The sequence below is a fragment of the Beta vulgaris genome, chromosome 5 (genome assembly GCF_026745355.1).
Source record: "Beta vulgaris subsp. vulgaris cultivar EL10 chromosome 5, EL10.2, whole genome shotgun sequence".
NCBI lineage: Eukaryota > Viridiplantae > Streptophyta > Magnoliopsida > Caryophyllales > Amaranthaceae > Beta > Beta vulgaris.
In genome coordinates this window covers 40976435-40995612 of record NC_079206.1, presented here as the reverse complement: position 1 = coordinate 40995612, position 19178 = coordinate 40976435, and the positions used below count along the sequence as shown (strand labels likewise).

Sequence of the window (19178 nt, the reverse complement as noted above, 5' to 3'; positions counted from 1 at the left end):
TAGCTATATTACAAATATAGACGGCTTTATAAGGATCATAAACTTAAAAAAGCAAATGAACGGGTGAAGAAAGCGCTCGAAAGCAGACTCATGAAGGCACCAGACAGAAGCTCCAAATAACGTCAGTCTAGGATTAACGATTTTGCAATTTGCATATATACAGGTACAGGAGTAGAAATTCTAACGAAGCAATATACCCAATCCATCATTATAACAACTTCCCTTGAATTCATACAAGAAATTTGTGTAAAATAATTGAATAACTCACCATTTGGAGAACTAACTGGTAAATCCGCAAAACAAAAAAGACAACTCTACACTCACCATCGCCTGTTACATAGAGCACTCAAAGTTTGACATCGCATGCAATAGCTTACAAAAGAAAGATTAATTAATTAAAAAGTACCAGATTGATTGTTCCAACGTTTTCTAGCCAATTTTGTCTTGTCACAACACCCTAAGTCGTGGAGGGAAATAATCAAACCTTATACCAATAGCCCTCACCACGTACTAACCCTTGCAAACAGCTAGTACTTATACCACCATCATCAGACCCCTGCCAAGTGATTTTTCATTAAAGACTGCCAGCAATTGCTAACAACCCAAAAGTCAACACACACACACACACACACAATAGAAGGATTAAAAATCAGGTGCATTCGAGAGTCGATAAATGCATACCTGAAAATATGATCACCTCAACAATCAGAAGATACACAAATCAATACATCTCGGGTTCAAGTAATTGACTTATTCAGGCATCTGGAATTCAAGATCTAGTTTGCGCTTTAGATGTGTTCTATCAGCACTGCCATAGACAAAAACAACGAGTTAGAACAGAAGAAAACTATTTTGGACTTTCACATACACACATACTGCGAATCTACCATTACAAATTACAATACTACAGTGCACGTCAGAACTTGGGAGAGAAGAAACCAGAGGACAAATTGAAGTGCAAGCACAAATTTCTGAGAAATTGCAGCTTGAATAAGAAACTTGGCAATAGAATTCTATCTACAGTTTTGCTGGTGGTATAATTATTGCAGACAATGAAGGTAATCAAATTCTAACAATTCTATCTTATTTCACTTCTCTTTTTGCTTGCCCTAACTGCAAAAGTTCGCCCAAACAGCCCATTTGCTAGACGTTAATAAATGGTGTTCATGGTATTGGAATATAAGATAACTAGTGAAGTAATTCACATGCCAATGTTCATGGTAATACTTGCCCATCCCAAAACCTCTTTTTTTATCATTAATATTCATATTACCATCTATTACGACTTTAAAGGTGGTATTAAGTGGTCATGAAAATTGTTTCAAAAAGGAAAAAGTGGTAATGGAAATTTATGAAGAAAAAAAAATTGTGTTTAGGGGTTAAGCTCATTGCCATGCAAAAGTTCATTACCGTGAATAGTGGACATTGCACTTGGTAAAAATAACATAAATATTGATTACCATTACCACCAGATATTAGTGGCTAGATGCATCAAATACTGTTATTGAATGCTTACAGCACTCTTACAAAAACATATCGTTTTCTGAAACTGCTTTCCAAAACCCAGTAGCACATTATGAAAGCCTTTTCAATGATAAGTAGGCATCAAACTACCAAAAGCACTACTGGTCGCTCCACCAACATGATATGTTATGCACACGTCAGGCCTGGCCTTATTTCAACATAAAAAGACTACAAACAAATTGTAAAACTACTACCAACCATGATGTATAGCCTCTCATCTATGAAAATTATTAGAAGCCAGTATATGAAATTACCTGTTAATAGTTGGTCTAGGAGGAGGTCTGGATCCAAATATAGAAAAATCTATCGACATTGGTACAGTATCATTCCTGCTTGAGCTTGCACCAGCTGTTAGCCTACTATCACTGACATGATCATCAAACTTTTCAGCATTATGAAGATTTTCTTCACCCCCATCACTTCTATTCGGCATTACTCTTCTCTGTTTTCTAGGCGGAGACAACACAGTGGGTCCTTCATTTGGATAAAATTCAGGAACCTTCGGGTTGGTTTCACCTTTTCGTGGAGGTCGTGGTAGCGAAGCTGGATTTGTTGCTGCTGGTGTTGATGTGAAGTATCTGAATGATTTGCACACAACAAATCAAGATTAAGGAAAAATTCAATGATAGAATACGGTAAAGCTCCAAATAAAGTGCCCCAATTACCCACCAAAAAAGTAAGTACGAATATGAAGACAGAAAAAGTTGAGAACAAAGATTATTAACAAGCTGTTAAAACATACCTGTGTTCCAAGGCCTGCTGTGCGGTTATTCGAGCTTTTGGATCATAAGCAAACATCTTTGATAGCAAATCCAAAGCATCATCACTAGCCACTGGGAACAATGTACGTAACGGAGGTGCAGGCACATATTGGTATTCCACATAATCAGGAAGGTACACCATATCAGGCCACTGAGCAGGCTTTGGGGTCCCAAAGGCTGCAAAAATTTTGCCCAGTTGATCAATGTCACTTGAACCCTACAAAATAAGTATGTCAACGATCAGCTCAAAGAAGATGTAATTGAAGGAATTCTGTGAGGTGCTAGCCATCCAGTTCAAATTATTTTTTTCCTCAATGAATGGAACAGTAGAACAGAATAGAAACACCATATAATACAGTCATAGGCTATAGTACTGTGTAATATTGTGTACGATCAGTTGAATGAGGAGAGCTTGTTGCACAAGCAAAACTAAGAGATGATACAATGAGATAGTAGGCTGTATGGAAAAGATTACAACAGAATGGTTTATTGTACTTTTCATGCTTGGAAGTGTGGATCTCTCTTACCTCAACTCAAAATTTACATTCCCAACCCATGAACAAGATGCTCCTATAGTCCTATACCCTCATAAATAAATATGAATTCTTGGGTTTGATTTATAAAGAAAACAAAGGGTGGAACAGTAGGCATCAAACTAAGGCTTGTTAGAATAAGACCACACTTCTATATTTGATTTATATAGAAGTGTGGTCAGTAAAAAGACCACACTAAGGCTTGTTAGAATAACCCTACCAGAAAATTTATGCTCAAACTAGACTACACCTTATTTCTGTAACTTAGTACAAATTATATTCAACTTCATATTCGTAAAAAATATAAAAATTATATTTTTGAAAAATATAGGCTGAAATGCATCTTACAAGATCCCAAATAAATATGCTTTCTGTCCGTATAAATTAGGGTCAAAATATGGCTAAAATTCACTCAAACCCACAGTTTAGATGCAAGGCACAAAGGGTCCCTCAAGCCTAGCCGCAAGCCGAAGGTGCAGGACCGACTAGGCAAGGCGCACCTTAATTTGTTCCTATCTCCGTTTCATATTAGATGCTACACTTTCCAAAACATGGACTCCTAGGCGATTTTTGGAGAGGAGAGAGAGAGAAAAAGAAACATGGAAACCCATGTGATAGGAGAGAGATAGAGAGGATTTATTTTCCCCAAAAAAAAGCGTAGCATCTAATATGAAACACCCCATTATAGAAAGTGTGGCATCTAATATGAAACGGAGGTAGTATCTATCTTTATACTTTATTTTCAGTAAAAGAGCCCACATCCATTCCAAAACAAAACCAAAAACAAACTGCTAGTCTGGTATTAGTTTGAAAGTAGTACGGAAAAAAAATTTAAATAAAATTAAAACGCCTCCTGAAAAAGTCAAAATTCAAAGAAGGCGAGAGGGACTCACACGTGACTACAGTCACCAACTCGCCGTCTTCAATTCTAACCAGTCAGGGCCTAGGAAAACTGAAGAGAGGGACTGAAAATATGAAACGAAACTTCCCAGGAGTCCGAATAGAAGAAAAAAAATGTTGAAGAGTGAAGACAGAAAATAGTGGAGAATGAAGACTGAAAATGGTCACAGAAAAAGACAATAAAGAGCAGAGAAGATTGAAGATAGACAGATTGATGAGAGAGAATGAAAAGAACTTTCCTGAGATCACATGACCCACGACCACAGGAGACCCTGATGGCAGACATGACCGGAGAAGGACTGTGAAATGAACTCCCTGCACTCACAATCAACAACAAGCAAGAACAGCAACAACTAGCAAATAACCAGAGAAAACCCCAGAAGGTGATGTGTTTATTGAAAGCAACGTAAAAGATAGGCTGAGTATTCAAGAGAATCAGGACTCTCCCACTACTAATTACTCCTTACAAAATTCATGTATACCCTCTCTACTTTTCCCTTTCCATTTATACTCCCACCTCTAACTAACTCTAACCTCAGCCTTCCCTTTTCTAACAAATTCTGACATCATCCACTAATTATTCCCTTCTAGAAGATCCTTTTCCTTTCCCTCCTTTGTCTCCTGGAATACACGTGCTGTAGATGTGGTTTGGCTTGATTCATCATAATACCCCGCCCCCAAAAACTCACCTTGTCCTGAAGGTGGAAAGAAGGAAACCTGGCATGGGTGAGCTCTACATCCTCCCAAGTGGCCTCGAACGTGGGCAAGTGCTGCCATTTAATGAGCGCTTCAGCTTGAGACATATTCCCTTCTTGCACCGGAGGTCTGGTCATGGCTGCCTTCAACTCCTCAAAGGCTGCTGTAGCTCTTGGAGACCACCCAAAATTATCTTTGCGCAATTGCTCAGTGAGGGGCTGCACAATGTGAGCATAATTCGCAATGAATTTTGTGATAGTAGCCCATGAGTCCTAATAAACCCCGCAACTCTCTTAAATTCTTCGGTTCCACCCACTCCAACATCGCCTTCACCTTGTCCATATCTACCACTACCCCGTTGCTAGAGATTACATGTCCTAGGTAAGCCACTTCCCTTTTCCAAAAGTCACATTTCTTGAGGTTAGCGAACAAAGTGGGCTGTGCCAACACTACCCCCAGGCCCCTGCTCATGTTCTTCTTTTGTCCTACTGTATACCAATATGTCATCCAAGAAGACTAATACGAATTTCCTCATATAAGGGCGAAAAACATCGTTCATAAGTGACTAAAAAGTTGCCGGAGCATTTGTGAGGCCGAATGGCATCACTAGAAATTCATAGTTCCCTCATGGGTACGAAAAGCGATCTTGTGAGTATCCTCGGTTTCACCAATATTTGGTGGTACCATGCTTTGAGATCCAGTTTTGAGAAAAAAATCGAACCATGCAATTTATCCAAAAGCTCATCAATCACCGGTATTGGATACTTATCCGAAACCGTTTCCTTGTTCAAGGCCCTATAATTAACACAAAATCGCCATGAACCACCCTTTTTCTTCACTAACAACACGGGACTCGAGAACGGGCTACACGATGGTTTGATGATTTTTGGCCGCTAACATTTCCTCGATCAACTTCTTGATCTCATCTTTCTCGTATTGTGGATATCATTAAGGGCGTACACTCACTGGGTTGCTGCACTCTTTTTTAACACTATAGCATGCTCATGCCCCCGGGAAGGTGGTAGTCCCATTGGATACAAGAAAACCCCTGCAAACTCGCTCAGCAATCACTCCCAGGCTACTGGTATCTCCTTTGGCCACTCCTTTTCTTCATTTTTTGCCCTCTCCACGTGATTGATTTCCACCCATACACCACCCCCTTCATTTTGTAATGATCTTATCATGGCTTGCAACGAAATTCGAGAGTGCGACGTCGAATCCCCTGTGAACTTGACCTTCTTCTTCCCCTCAAATTCAAACTCCATCATCTGAGATTTCCAATTAACGACTATCGTACCAAGAGTTTCCAACCATTGAACCCCCAAAATCACATCAGAATTTCCCCAAACTCTAGTGGTAAAAAATCTCCGACCATCTCTATGCCACCATAAGTATCACACGCACCTGCTCGTATGGCCTCTCCATTACCTAGAGATACCCCGAAACTTCCAACAATGGGCAGCCGTAGCTTTTTTACCGCCAACAAGGAGATCAAATTGTGGGTGGCGTCCGGATCCACCATGACCACCACCGCACTATTCTCAATTTTTCCAAATAGTTCCATTGTTTTAGGGCTTGATAAACCAATAACCGAGTTAAGAGATACTTGAGTCGAAATTTCCTCAGTGGGAGATGGTGGTGGTTCACTGCCCATGTACATTGTCTCATCGTCATCATCATCGTTAAGCAAGATTACGCTGAGTTCCTTGCGTTTGCAGCGGTGGCCCACCACCCATTTGTCGTCACACTTGAAACATAATCCTTTTGCCCTTCTCTCCTGGAATTCTTTGTCGCTTAAACGTCGCATTTCTCCATTGTGGACAGATTCGGGTGTTAAAACAGAAGAGTGTGATTCAATGGCCTAACTTTTAGCTATTGTGGGCTGGTTGTGTACCTTAGGAGGTACTTAAAACCCCTAATCCACTGTCGTTGCTATAAGAAGAAGTTGAGGTACTTGGAACCCCTGATCCACTGCCCTTGCTATAAGAAGAAGCTCGGCCTTGATTTAGAGGAACCCCATATACTCTTCTTGTTTGTCACCTATCGATCCGAAATTTTTTTCTTCGGCCTGACCCGCCATCTCCATAGCTTGCTCCAGATTCATCTGGTTAAGTAACCTCTGTTCAGCCTGATTTCTTCTTTCAACTCATTCACAAACTTCCCCATTAACATGTCAGCTATCTCTATGAACTTCCGGCGATACTCCGCCATGCCAGCTGTTTGCTCGGTGGCCACTGTTCGTATAGAGTTATGCTCCGGTGGGTGGCGTTTGTTCTCCCATTGCCACCACCGAAGCGCGTCTCCCTCCATTTGACACCACCGCGGCATCCATCTTCTGTGCCTCTCTTAACCCATAAAATCCGAAATAGCGCTCAGCCCTAAGTATCCACCCATCTGGGTAAGATCAATCAAACAAAGGAAGATCCAACTTTCGATAACGCCAATTGCCTCCTCTCGGACCACTTCCATGGGGAGGTCCCCACCGGAATTCTCAAAATAACCCCCCATACCTCCACGAAACCAAGTACCTCCATCGAATCCCGCATCATCAGGCCCAAATCCTTGTCCTCCATTTTCGACCCCTTCTCCGTTCACATTGTTCGCCTGACGTTCACTGGAGGAGTTGTGCAACAGGGGCCAACTCGCCATCGCCACCCTAATCTCCTCCTGAAACTTGGCTTGCTCCAACCTCATTTGTTGAGTTTCCCCTTCCTGGGTCTCCCTCGACCGATCCACTCTTCCCTCCAAAAGGATGGCCAGCGCTTTCATGTTCTCTCCAATCTTCTTTGTGACATCCAATTGTCCTTCCAACAATTGCTCGGTGAAGAATTGTCGGAGATCTGATATAGCGGATGTTTTAGCCTTATCTACAGCTTGAACTACTTTAGGTACCATGGTTGAATCAATATTAGAGAATTGAGCTTCCAATTGCTCGATTCTCTGCGCGTAGTTGTCGGCGGTGCCATGATCTTGCTCTGACACCAAGTCAAATGAACTCCCTACACTCACAATCAACAAGCAAGAACAACAACAACTAGCAAAAGGTGATATGTGTTTATTGAACGCAACGTAAAAAATAGTCTGGACTCTCCCACTACTAATTACTCCTTACAAAATTCATGAATACCCTCTCCTTACTTTTCCCTTCCATTTATACTCCCACCTCTAACTAACTCTGACCTCAGCCTTCCCTTTTCTAACAAATTCTGACGTCATCCACTAATTATTCCCTTCTAGAAGATCCTTTTCCTTTCCCCTTTTTTGTCTCCTGAATACACGTGTTGTAGACGTGGTTTGGCTTGATTCACCATAGACCGCCACCAACCTTTGCTCTAACCCGCCGATCGGTGACTAGAATTCGCAAATCAGGGTTTTTTATCCACATTAGGGATTTTATTTTAAACGTCAAATTGAAGTAATATTAAAGCAATCGTTAGAGGGCTTCAACTCAAATTTGAATTTTAAACATTGGGTACAATTTAATTGGAAAAATGTCAACAATATGCCAACTTTTGGTTGGTCTGCTCAAAATAAGCCGGTCATTTGATTAACTTAGAGTAATCAAAGCTTGTGGGAGTATTTGCTTAACATGTTATAATAGGTTACCTATCCACATGTCACTTTTTTGATAGGTTCATAGATTTGTTAAATTTAAATTTTATTTTAATTATTAAAAACACACACTTCCCACTCCCTCCCTCTTCTCTCTCTTCCCCTTCATCTCTCCCATCACTGGTGCCCCTCTTCTCTCCTCCCCTTCCCTCTTGACAACTGCCAACACAAAAACACCACCCACCCCTACCACAACAGCACCACCCATTTTTTTTTTGACAAAAGCATGCTGGGAACAATGATTCCTTTGTCGCTGGCAATGCCGTACGTTGAAAATGTCATGGGGGAAGAATAAAACCTCAGGTGCAATCCTTACTTCAGTCTTATCGTCTTGTAAGCCCATCAGCAGTCTATGAATCCGCTATTTTCAAATCTCACTCTCAATGGCTTTACTATCTAGGAATTTCCAAATTGCAAGCCATTATCATGACAACAAATTCGATGGAATGCTTTGCGGTTCCAGTTCCCTAATTCTTTTGACCATTCTATTTTCCACTTATCCTAATTCCTGGAGATCAGACCACTCTGAATTATTCTCATGTAAATTCAACCAACATCTTACTTTGTTGTCTACACCTTCAGTAATTAGTTCTCGCAGTTAGAGTCCAAGATCTCCACTAAATTTAAAGCTAACACTAAGAACACTGCGTGAAACAAGATTAAAACGAACAACATATAGCAGAAAAGGAAGTAGAAATATCAACTCCACTTATATTTATATATAGGGAATAACAAATGATCTCTCCTTTATGCTCCATATCTTTTCTTGGCAACTATAGTGGAGGGTTCTAGGTCTTCATGGAAAATAAAATTTGTCTCCCTTCTTTCACCAACTATTCTAGAGATCTACATAAGAGGTTTTAAAGGAATTGGAGGGTGAGGATATTATGGATTAATTCAGCTTTATGTGTTATATAGAGTTTTTGGATGGAATACGAACATTGCTCTCCCTCATATATTGGTGAAAGGATAATCACTTAAAATACAAGGTCAGATAAATTAATGTGAAATTTTAAATTAAAAAAATATCAAGTTTTAACTGTGATTCCATCACATCCACCAAAAATTTTAAAAAAAAAATCATAATGCTCCAGACTTGGGATTTTCAATTCCCCATTTGTGTCTACCTCTCAATCCCCACCAGCACGACCTCCCTGGCTCCCACCAACCACTTCAAAACTGACCCTTTATCACCAGCCCACCTCCATGGCTCCTTCACCCTTCTTTACCCAGCCCCACCAAATACCACTACAAAACCGCTAATCCACAACCCTCCTCCCAATCCCAGCAACACAACCTCCAAAAATCTCACACCACCCACATATCCTCCACTCAAACCCTCCACCAACACAATCTCAGAATCACCCCATCACACTCGGCTAGAGCCCACTATGACCACATCGGAAGTGACTCCACCACCCTCACCCTCTTCTTCCCAACCCAGTAAACACCACCTCAACAATCAATCTATGTCCTCACAACTAAAACAAAACGGTAGATACTGAAAAGGGAAATTCTACGTAGACTACATGGTACTAGTATACTTTTGACTTTTCCTTTTGTTACCCAAAATTGTTTTGGATTCTACATAGTATTATTATAGTTTGAACTAGTTCTCTACCATAACATTCCGCTAATAAAAAGGTTAGTTGGGGTTAATTAGGGTTAGAAATTTGCCTCGTTTTGCGTGCTTCGATTTGCATACCGGAAACCAGTCGGTTAAAGGTTTTGGGGGGGATTTTTGCACTCAAATTTTGAGGCCGCAATTGGAAAGAAAGACCAAATATGCTTTGGTTTGCACAACAGAAAAGAACTAGTCTTTGTTCTCCCGTAAAACGAGTTGTTTTTGGTCTTTTTTACCAATTTCTACTTCAAATTGATTCTTAAGGGTTACAACAACCCCCCCCCCCCAAAAAAAAAAAAAAAAAAAATTAACCAACCTTTTTCGGCACTGAAACTAAAACACGCAAATCGAGACATGCAAACAAGAAAAAACCTTAATCTTAATTAACCGGCAACTAACTTTTTCCAACGGAATGCTATGGTAGAAAATTAGTACAAACTACAGTGGTACCATGTACAATCCAAATAATCTTGGGTACCAAATGGAAGTCAAAAGTATGGTGGTAGCATGTAGAATTTCCCTATTGAAAAAAAATATTACGAAACTATCCTCCATAAAGGATGCCAACGATTTATGTTTGTATATATGTCATATCCTTTTGAGACTATCACTATAGCTAGTTATGTTAAACTATAGGATTTTTTTCTTCCTAACTCTGTATTGCATGACAAACACGGCATTATTGTGATGAACTTAGATTGATTTCACCACTTCCAAACTATTCAAACTAGAGTCACATAACTCGCAATTCGTTCTGGAACGCGGAACGAATTTGGGAACGAATTCGGGAACGAAATTCACTACTCCTAGGTGAGTTTGGTTCGACGGGTGAATGTCGTACGATAGGTAATTATTTACCAATTAGCAAGGCCCATATACCAATTAAAAATAAAGAGAGTGCAATAAATAAAGAATAAACACGGAGTATTAATTAAAGAAACAAAAGGTTGGCCTTGAGAGAGAGAAAAGATAAAGCCACGCGAAGTAACAAAAAAGCCAGCTTTTAGTTTATCTCTCCTGACTAAACCTACCCTTCATTTTATCTCTCCTTACCCCACTCTTCTCTATCTCCATAACTTTCTCAGGCGACTGCGGAAGCATTTCCAATGATGCATGAGACTCACTGGGGGGAACGGTCATGATTGCGTTCGCAGGAACGACTTGTAACGTGAAAATAGAACATTTCGCGCCGACGCAGCATGAATTTTTTTAAAATATTCACTTTAATATGTTTTAACCTTATTTGTATTTTTTTAGTTTATGAAGCATTATTACAACATAAAATAATCAAATCTAATAGAATATCATGTTTCATCAAGTATAAAATTAAATCATAAAAAAAATTTGGTCAATGTTTGAAAATAACGGATGTAACGGGGATAAAAGTGTTCTAATGGGGAGAGTTCGAGTTACGGAACGCACAACGAGGCGAGAAGTATGTGAATTTTATTATTGCGTTCTGTAACGGGATTTCGTGGAACGGCAAATCCAAAATCCGTTACAGAACCGCCATTCTGTAACATAACAGGAGAGTTTTAATTCTGTCACTAGGTAAACGATTTCAGCACAGGAGCTCGTGTTTGGGAATGCTGAGAGTGATCGAACGCAGGCAGGGATTTTCGTCCTCAACAAATGATAATATAATTTTGTTAGTTGCACCCTCAATTTTTCAGATCTAGGGTTTACCATATGAACCCTAGATCTGAGTTCTTTTTTCTTTCAAAAGGGTTCACAGATTTTGGCGTTCCGGTTCCCAAACCATGTCGATTTGGAACGAAATCAATCCACAAACTGGAACAAGCGAATTAATTCCAAATTCGGGGGGTACCGAATTACGCGACTCTGATTCAAACAATCAACAAGCAAATACAAGAGGAATATAACAAGTAAACAGGATAAAAGAAATATAGAGACAGAAAAGAAATGGATAGAGGAAGGTTTTCATTAAGTATAACCAAGAGGAAAAAGTAATTACAGATAGTGGTAAGCATTCAAGAGGCTCCCAACTATCCGAAGGCCAGATTCCTTATGAAATATCTCAATACCCACATTCTCTCTCTCTTCCCCTTTTTTTGATACTCTAGTGCCTTAGCGAACCAACTCTGACATCATAATAACAAAATATTCCTTTTAACAAACTTTGTAGTCTATTCCTCATTTGCCCTCTTCTTGCGTCTGTGATAGGTTATCAGCGGAGTGGTGGTTTGGTGCATAACACCTCAAAAAGATTAAAAAAAAAAAAATATGGGTAATCCTTAAAAAAGAAATGAAAAACATTAAAAAGTTTTATGCTGTGAATTCTTTTTCAAGAGTCTGATATTTCTAATGAGTCCCACTAACATAGATCACCTCCTCTAAGTTAAATCGAGAAGCTTATTTCAGTATTAAAAATTAAAAATTAAGATCTGACATCTCAGCATAAACTATCATATGACAGCATTTCAGAGAGTATTAATCAAGAAATATATGAAAAGGCAATAAAGACCTTCCACCAATCTTCTTGCTAAAAAAAGCGTAGAGAAATCCCGACTTTAAAACCTATTGAACCAGTGAAATGCAGAAAGATCTCAGATACGCATTTCCATAAACATAATTTCCTTCCTCTAATGCTGATGTCTTCAGTAATTGAATCAGAGGATCAAATAAATTGTACACATTAAAGATAAATAAACAGAATTTGTAATGTATCACAAAGATAAACCTGTAGAAAAGGTCTTCTCAACAGAAGTTCTGCAAAGACACAAGCAGCACCCCAGACATCCACAGCGGGACCGTATTGCTTAGTGCCAAAAAGCAACTCAGGTGCTCTGTACCATCTAGCAAAAACCTATTAAAAAGAATAATTAGAATCTGACATATAACAGATTCAGCAAAAATAATACACAATAAGGTACACACTTCTCGGCTCTGGGAATTAGCTAATGAGAGAACCCAACCTAGATCAGCAAAGGCGGATCCTTCAGGTAGCCCATATCTAACCAGAACTTTCGTCCACACACTAAGTGCAATGGCCTAAGTGTGTCATTATGTTAAAAAAATTAATGCCTTTTTTCCTTGCCCGCTTCCCTCAGTGAGTGCCTATAAATTGTAGTGTACAATCTTATCCACCTTCTCATAAAAGTCAAACTTTAAACTACTTTGAACCAATAGCAATTAAATAAAGGTAATGTTGCAAATACATCAAAGTTGATAAGCTGCACATAAGCAGGTCATGTGTAGATCAATTTTTTTTAACACAAAAGGAGTAAATCAAAAGCAAATTACTCATATTAACTTTCCTGGTTCCTTGAACACATAACAGAAAATTTGTGAATGCAATCGTGATCGCAATTAATCTAATGGTGAAAAGATCGACATTCCATGTGCCAGGCAGCACGGACTACAGATGTTTTTAGTATGAGCTGAAAAGTAAGAGAGTTTCAACTTCATGCTACAATTCAAGTGAACAGAGATTAGGTGTACTTTTGAAAACAAATTTAACATATAACCTTGTAATTTTAAGCGGCTGTGACTTAGAGGAGTTCCCAAACACTAGTAATTACCGAAATAGGACTTAACACTTTTTGTATGTGAATATAATGGCTTTAACAGTTTATAACAGGTAAGATGATAACATGGCCTGCGCATCATACAGCAGCATATTTGTAAAAACAAGTTTTAAATTTTCAGTTGTTAACATTACCTAAAATAGTACCCTCATGTAAGGCCCTTAGATCCCATGTATTAACTTCTATGATCAAATACATATCTAGGAACTAGGCAGTCAGGTTATAAAAAAAAAAAATTATGAAAATCATTCGCAAAATTATTCCATGCAACAATGACTAGATTTTAAGATATAATCTTGACACATGTTCAAGAATTGATCACTAACATAGGAAAACAAATAGACCATCAACCGCAGTCATCAAGAATCAACGGGCATCGCAAGATGTAGAGAACCCAAGGACACAACGATAAAAGCAGTAAATATATGAGACAATATCCAACAGGAAGTACATCTCTAACATATTCTGGCAACATTAACAAGCTCTCATCATTTCCACAAAATTCATTCATTCAATATTTACCTAGAAAGAGAAACATGAGGAGTTTCAAAGGAGATAAGAAAAAGAGATGCCAACCCTTCAAGTTTGCTTTTTCTACAAAACACATATTCAGGGGCTTGTAGCTGAAGCTCAATTGATAAACTAGGAAAATCAGTTTCCACAACTATTAAAGACCTATAATTTATGAGGATATTCTAACCGCATACTCCCTAACAGAAGTTACCTTTAGTGATAACTAAAAATAGGTTACATTGGATCATGGACCAGGCCACACCTCAAAAATCTGCATGACTAATTATAAGTTCATAATATAAGAATATAGCTTATACAACTTCTAAGATATCAAAGCTAAAAATTGAAAGTTGGCAGTTGGCACTAATACCACAACATCCTAAACCTTTGGTGATTCTACATGGCACCATCACAGTCGAGTTAACCACCAGGAAACCCATTACAAAATCACAACCTCTTATTACCGTATTGCAGTCCAATGGCAATAGAATACAGTGAAGGCGTTGCAGGATCCTAAATGTTAGGGAGGAGAAATATTTGCGGACCTCTACAACAATATAATAATTAGTACAATAGGTTGTTCAGCTGAGGAATAATGATGTAACAGACAAAAGGAGGGTAGTATTTAAAGTTTAAGAAACAAGCAATGATCAATGCATAGTCAACGAGAGATAGGTGTGAACATTTTCAAAAGCCTTTTTCCGCACAGCCATAAAAGTATCTTACCTATACTGATTAAGAGTAAAATAAATTATTACGAAAGTCAGCACGTCATTCAAATTAATTATTTAAGCAGAAACCAGCAAACAATCAAATTGCAATACCTTATGGGACCCTTTGAAATTTAACATTGTACACATGACTTCAATCAGCCTACACACAGATACTAATAATGCATTTGAGGCTTGAACTATCACTAATCAGTGTGCAAAGGAGAAGTAAAAAATACCATCCTAGAAGAGGGAAATCCTTACAGTGTAAGTATATAATGAATTCCATTAGTACTCACTTGATGGGTAAACCTGCGATCCGGACTACCGAATATGCGAGCTAAACCAAAATCCCCTAGTTTGAGCTGTCCATCAGCTGCTAACAACAAATTGTTTGGCTTCATATCCCTATAAAAAAAACTCAGTGAGCACATATAATCAATCTAGGCCAGCAGCATTCCAATATTTTAAGTCATGGGAAACACCTGTGCAGGACCCATTTCTTGTGACAAAAAGCAAGTGCTTTAAGGGTCATTTGCAGATAAGACTTTATGTCGGCAGGAGAAAGTACAATATTCCGATCTCGAATTACAGCCTCAAGGTCACTCTCCATAAACTCAAATACAAGATGCAAATTTCCTTTATGAGGGAAGGCATCTATCAACTCTATTATGTTAGGGTCTTTGAGCTCCTTCAGCAGTTTAATTTCTCTCAAGGCAGTAAAATTTACGCCTTCCTTCTGCTTTCCAAGACGAATTTTCTTTATCGCCACCGTTTGATTCGTCTGCTTACCAGCAAATGACTTATTAAAGAAATCATCAAAGCAAGGAAATCATAGTCACACACACAACTGTAAATCAAATTGTAAACACAAATTACAATGTCATAATCGCAGATAATACTACAAATTTCATATGGGTCTATCAAAAACATTTCAGATAAGCTATGACATTCTCACTCAATGAAATTCTATTGGAACAAATTTTCTGCCTAGAATCAAAAGCTGAACAAGTAAGCAATAAATAAGCAAACATCATGAAATAAGCTCCAAAACAAATTCTTAATCTTTTCATATAACCCTAAAATACCCACATAATTATATATACATATATATATATATATAAGAAAAAGAAGGTAAACCTTGGTATCGATGGCTTTGTAGACAACACCATAAGTACCTTCACCAAGAACTTCTCGCTTTAAGTATCGATCAGCAACTTTCTTTGGTACCAGATTATCAAATTCCGGCATTGCTTAATCTAGAAATTCCTTTACTTTTGCTCTACAAAAGCCCTAAAATTTCTGATCCTTGAACAAAAACATATGTTGCCCTAAATAATATCATGGGTTTAACATAATCAGAGTGAAGATATTAAACAAAAGTCAGCAGCTAAGGGTCTGGAGTGGAACTCAGGTAGCAGACAAAGGGGAATTTCAGGGGTGTGAGTGAAGATTCCACAGCAGAATTTGTTGCAAATTGTGACACCACTTTTCAAAGATGGAGCGGTGCAAAGATTGCAATGGGGTATCGGCTTTTGCAATTCAAACTAGTATTTGCACTCGGGCCTTGCTCCCGGGTGATACAGTTTTTCGAACTTGATATGCATTTTTTTCCATTTCATTTCCATTAAAACGAGTTATTAGGCCTGGACTATGCCTGGGGTAAGAAAAAAATTTCATTTATTAATATAATACTTTATGATAATAACACTAATACAACTTAGGGTGTGTTCTGTTCAACTTAAAAAATAAAGCTTCAGGTCCAATAAGTTCAGATAAGTTCCTGTCAAAAAAAAAAAAGTTCAGATAAGTTGTAATAAGGTCTAATAAGGGCAATAAGTTCCAATAAGGTCTAATAAGGTCCAATAAGTTCCAATCAGGTGCAATAAGTTCCAATCAGGTGCAATAAGTTCCAATCAGATCCAATCAGGTCTAATAAGGTCCAAATAGTCAATGTTTAATAAACATTTGTATTATTGTTCATTATTTTGTTATTCATAATTTCATATCATTGTTAGCTGATTATGTTATTATTAGAATTTTAATTAAAGTTCACAATGATTATATAGTATTATACTTGTATTAGTGTCTATTATTTTATTATTTATTTGTATTATGTTTATTATTTTATTATTTATTTGTATTATGTCTATTATTTTATTATTCATATTACTATTAGCTGATTATGTTATTATTATAATTTTTTATTAAAGTACCACAATGTATAGTATTATACTTGTATTATTGTCTATTATTTGATTATTCATATTGCTATTAAATAATATTATAATCATGGTCAAATAATTAAGGTTAACAATAATAATAATTATTATTATTATTACAATATTTTACAATTCGTCTTTAAACAACTAGAGATAACATGTTTTCGTTACTAATAACAATGAAAGATATAAATGTAAATTAATTTTTGATTTTCTACTGGTGTTTTATAAAATCAAAACAAGACTATTAGATATATTAGTGGTGAAAGTTATGTATAGGCAAATATATAAATAGTAAATTTTTTTGTTAAATTAATTATCATAAGAGATAATTAATAATCATTATTTTTTAAAGGACGAATTATAATAATTATTACTTCATAAAAAAATTTGAGGGGTAGTATTTACGTTAGTGGTAATATTTATGTTATTCATGGTCAATGTTTTTGTCTAATAAGGTCAAATAAGTTTCAATCAGGTCCAATAAGGTCTAATAAGTTTCAATCAGGTCCAATAAGGTCTAATAAGTTTCAATCAGGGCCAATAAGGTCTAATAAGTTTCAATAAGTTTCAATAAGTTCAATAAGGTCCAATAAGTTCCAATCAGGTCCAATAAGTTGAATCAGGTCCAATCAGGTTTAATAAGTTCCAATAAGTTCAGTTCAGGTTCAATAAGTTTAGTTCAGATAAGATCCAATAAGTTCAGGGCCAATAAGTTGAATAGAACGCACCCTTAGTCTAGTGGTTAAGACTTTAGTATATGTACATGAGGTCTCGGAATCAAACCATATACTATGAAATTTCTAAATTTTTTTATCGTACATGAATTACATGAAGTAAAACTCCCTAGGGAGAGCGCCATGTGGCACGTTTTCTTGTTTATGCACGCCTTTTAATATATTTGTATAGATATATTAACGAAAACTCAACATTTAAAAAGTACAAATATAATAATGTGGACATTTAAAGCATGATTAAAAGTTGGTTGAGATGGTAATTGTATCATGTATAATAGCAAGAGGTTCAAATCTTGTTGCAAGGTAATTTTACTTTTGTTAATTGACAGACTTGTGTACATATTGAACAATTCTATTGGAGTAATAGAGGTGCATACTTTTGTTAATCGACATGACTTGTGTACACATTGGACAATTCTAGTAGAGTAGCCACATGGCGTGTATACTTTTGTGAATTGACATGACTTGAGTACACATTGGATACTTCTAGCGGAGTAACAAAGGTGCCATGTGGCGTATATACATTGTCACGCACGCCTTTTAATATATTTGTATAGATATGGAGTAAAGTATTTAACTCACTCTTTTGCCCAGTTATTTTAAACTTATTTTAGCTGAATTGAAATTAACGAAATTGAACTAAAGTTAACTAAACTGAATTGAAATTTACCGAATTGAACTGAAATTAAGTCAATTAAAATTAACTGATAATAATAATAATAATAATAATAATAATAATAATAATAATAATAATAATAATCATAATACTGTAATAATAATTATTATAATAACAATAATAATTATAAAATAATAATAATAATAATAACAACAATAATTATAATAAAACAATAATAATAATAACAATAATAATTATAATAAAATAATAATAAAATAATAATAATAATGATAATGATACTAATAATAATGATGATGATAATAATGATAATAATGATAATAATAATAGTAAAATACTATTTTTTTAATTATTAATAACTGAATCGAACGAAACTGAAATCAACTAAACTAAACCGAAATTAACTGAACTGAAATTAACTAAAAATAAGTCGAAAAGAACACGACCTTTCTCTCGAGGTGCATATTTGTTTAACTTTGCCTTAAATTAATTATTTGGCGCTATTAATCTAGCACGTTGTATGTTTTAGTTTTGGATTTAAACACATCTATTTAGGTTAATTAGTAGGATATTGTCATATGCAAGAATGAAGGAATTGCTCGCCATCATACTATCAGGGATATTCCACAACAAAACGGGGGTAGTAGAACGTATGAATTAGACATTATTGGAGACAGCGAGGTGCATGGAAGTTCGATTCTATCTCGATGGACTTTGTTATGGGTCTTCCGAGAGCTGCTGGTGGTAAGAATGTCGTATGGTTGATCGTAGACCGTTTGACTAAGGTAGCTCGGTTTTATTTCGATGAAGAATACTTGGTCTATGGAGGAGTTAGTGGAAGTATGCTAATGAAATCATCCGATTGCATGGTATCCCGAAGGATATAGTCTGTCCTGACTCTGTTCATAGATATTTGTCTCATTTTTGGGTTGCTCTGCAAGAGGCTTTTGGTACTAAGTTGAAGTTGAGTACCGCTTTTCATGCTGCTACTGATGGGCAAACTGAGAGGACTATAGAGACTTTGGAGGATATGCTTGATAAGTGTGTTTCAAAAGTACTTTATGGACTCCTTTTAGCTCATTTTGATCCTCTTTTTCCCCTTTCTTCCCTCTTTATTCTCCCTTTTCCTTCTATTTCATTCACTTGATCATAGTGATATTTTGC

At 36.9% G+C, this 19178-nt stretch overlaps 1 protein-coding gene across 1 annotated transcript; it reads right to left on the bottom strand.

Moving 5' to 3' along the window:
• Window positions 1-178: 178 nt before the first annotated feature.
• On the bottom strand, window positions 179-15964 carry LOC104893694 (cyclin-dependent kinase D-1). The gene is made up of 8 exons (XM_010679831.4): window positions 15562-15964; window positions 14907-15205; window positions 14721-14829; window positions 12352-12477; window positions 2267-2502; window positions 1779-2102; window positions 682-808; window positions 179-556 (listed from the first exon to the last, which is right to left on the bottom strand). Exons 1-7 carry the CDS (start codon window positions 15670-15672, stop codon window positions 751-753), a joined length of 1263 nt encoding a protein of 420 aa, XP_010678133.1. The 5' UTR covers window positions 15673-15964; the 3' UTR covers window positions 179-556; window positions 682-750.
• Window positions 15965-19178: the final 3214 nt, after the last annotated feature.

Bases quoted from the DNA above. Each gene is read 5' to 3' on its own strand.
- LOC104893694 (XM_010679831.4), bottom strand. From the start codon at position 15,672: ATGCCGGAATTTGATAATCTGGTACCAAAGAAAGTTGCTGATCGATAC. The intron at 2,503-12,351 runs GTTTATCTTTGT...CTTATTTTGTAG, and splicing joins TGAGAAGACCTTTTCTACAG to GGTTCAAGTGACATTGATCA. The intron at 2,103-2,266 runs GTATGTTTTAAC...CAAATCATTCAG, and splicing joins CAGCAGGCCTTGGAACACAG to ATACTTCACATCAACACCAG.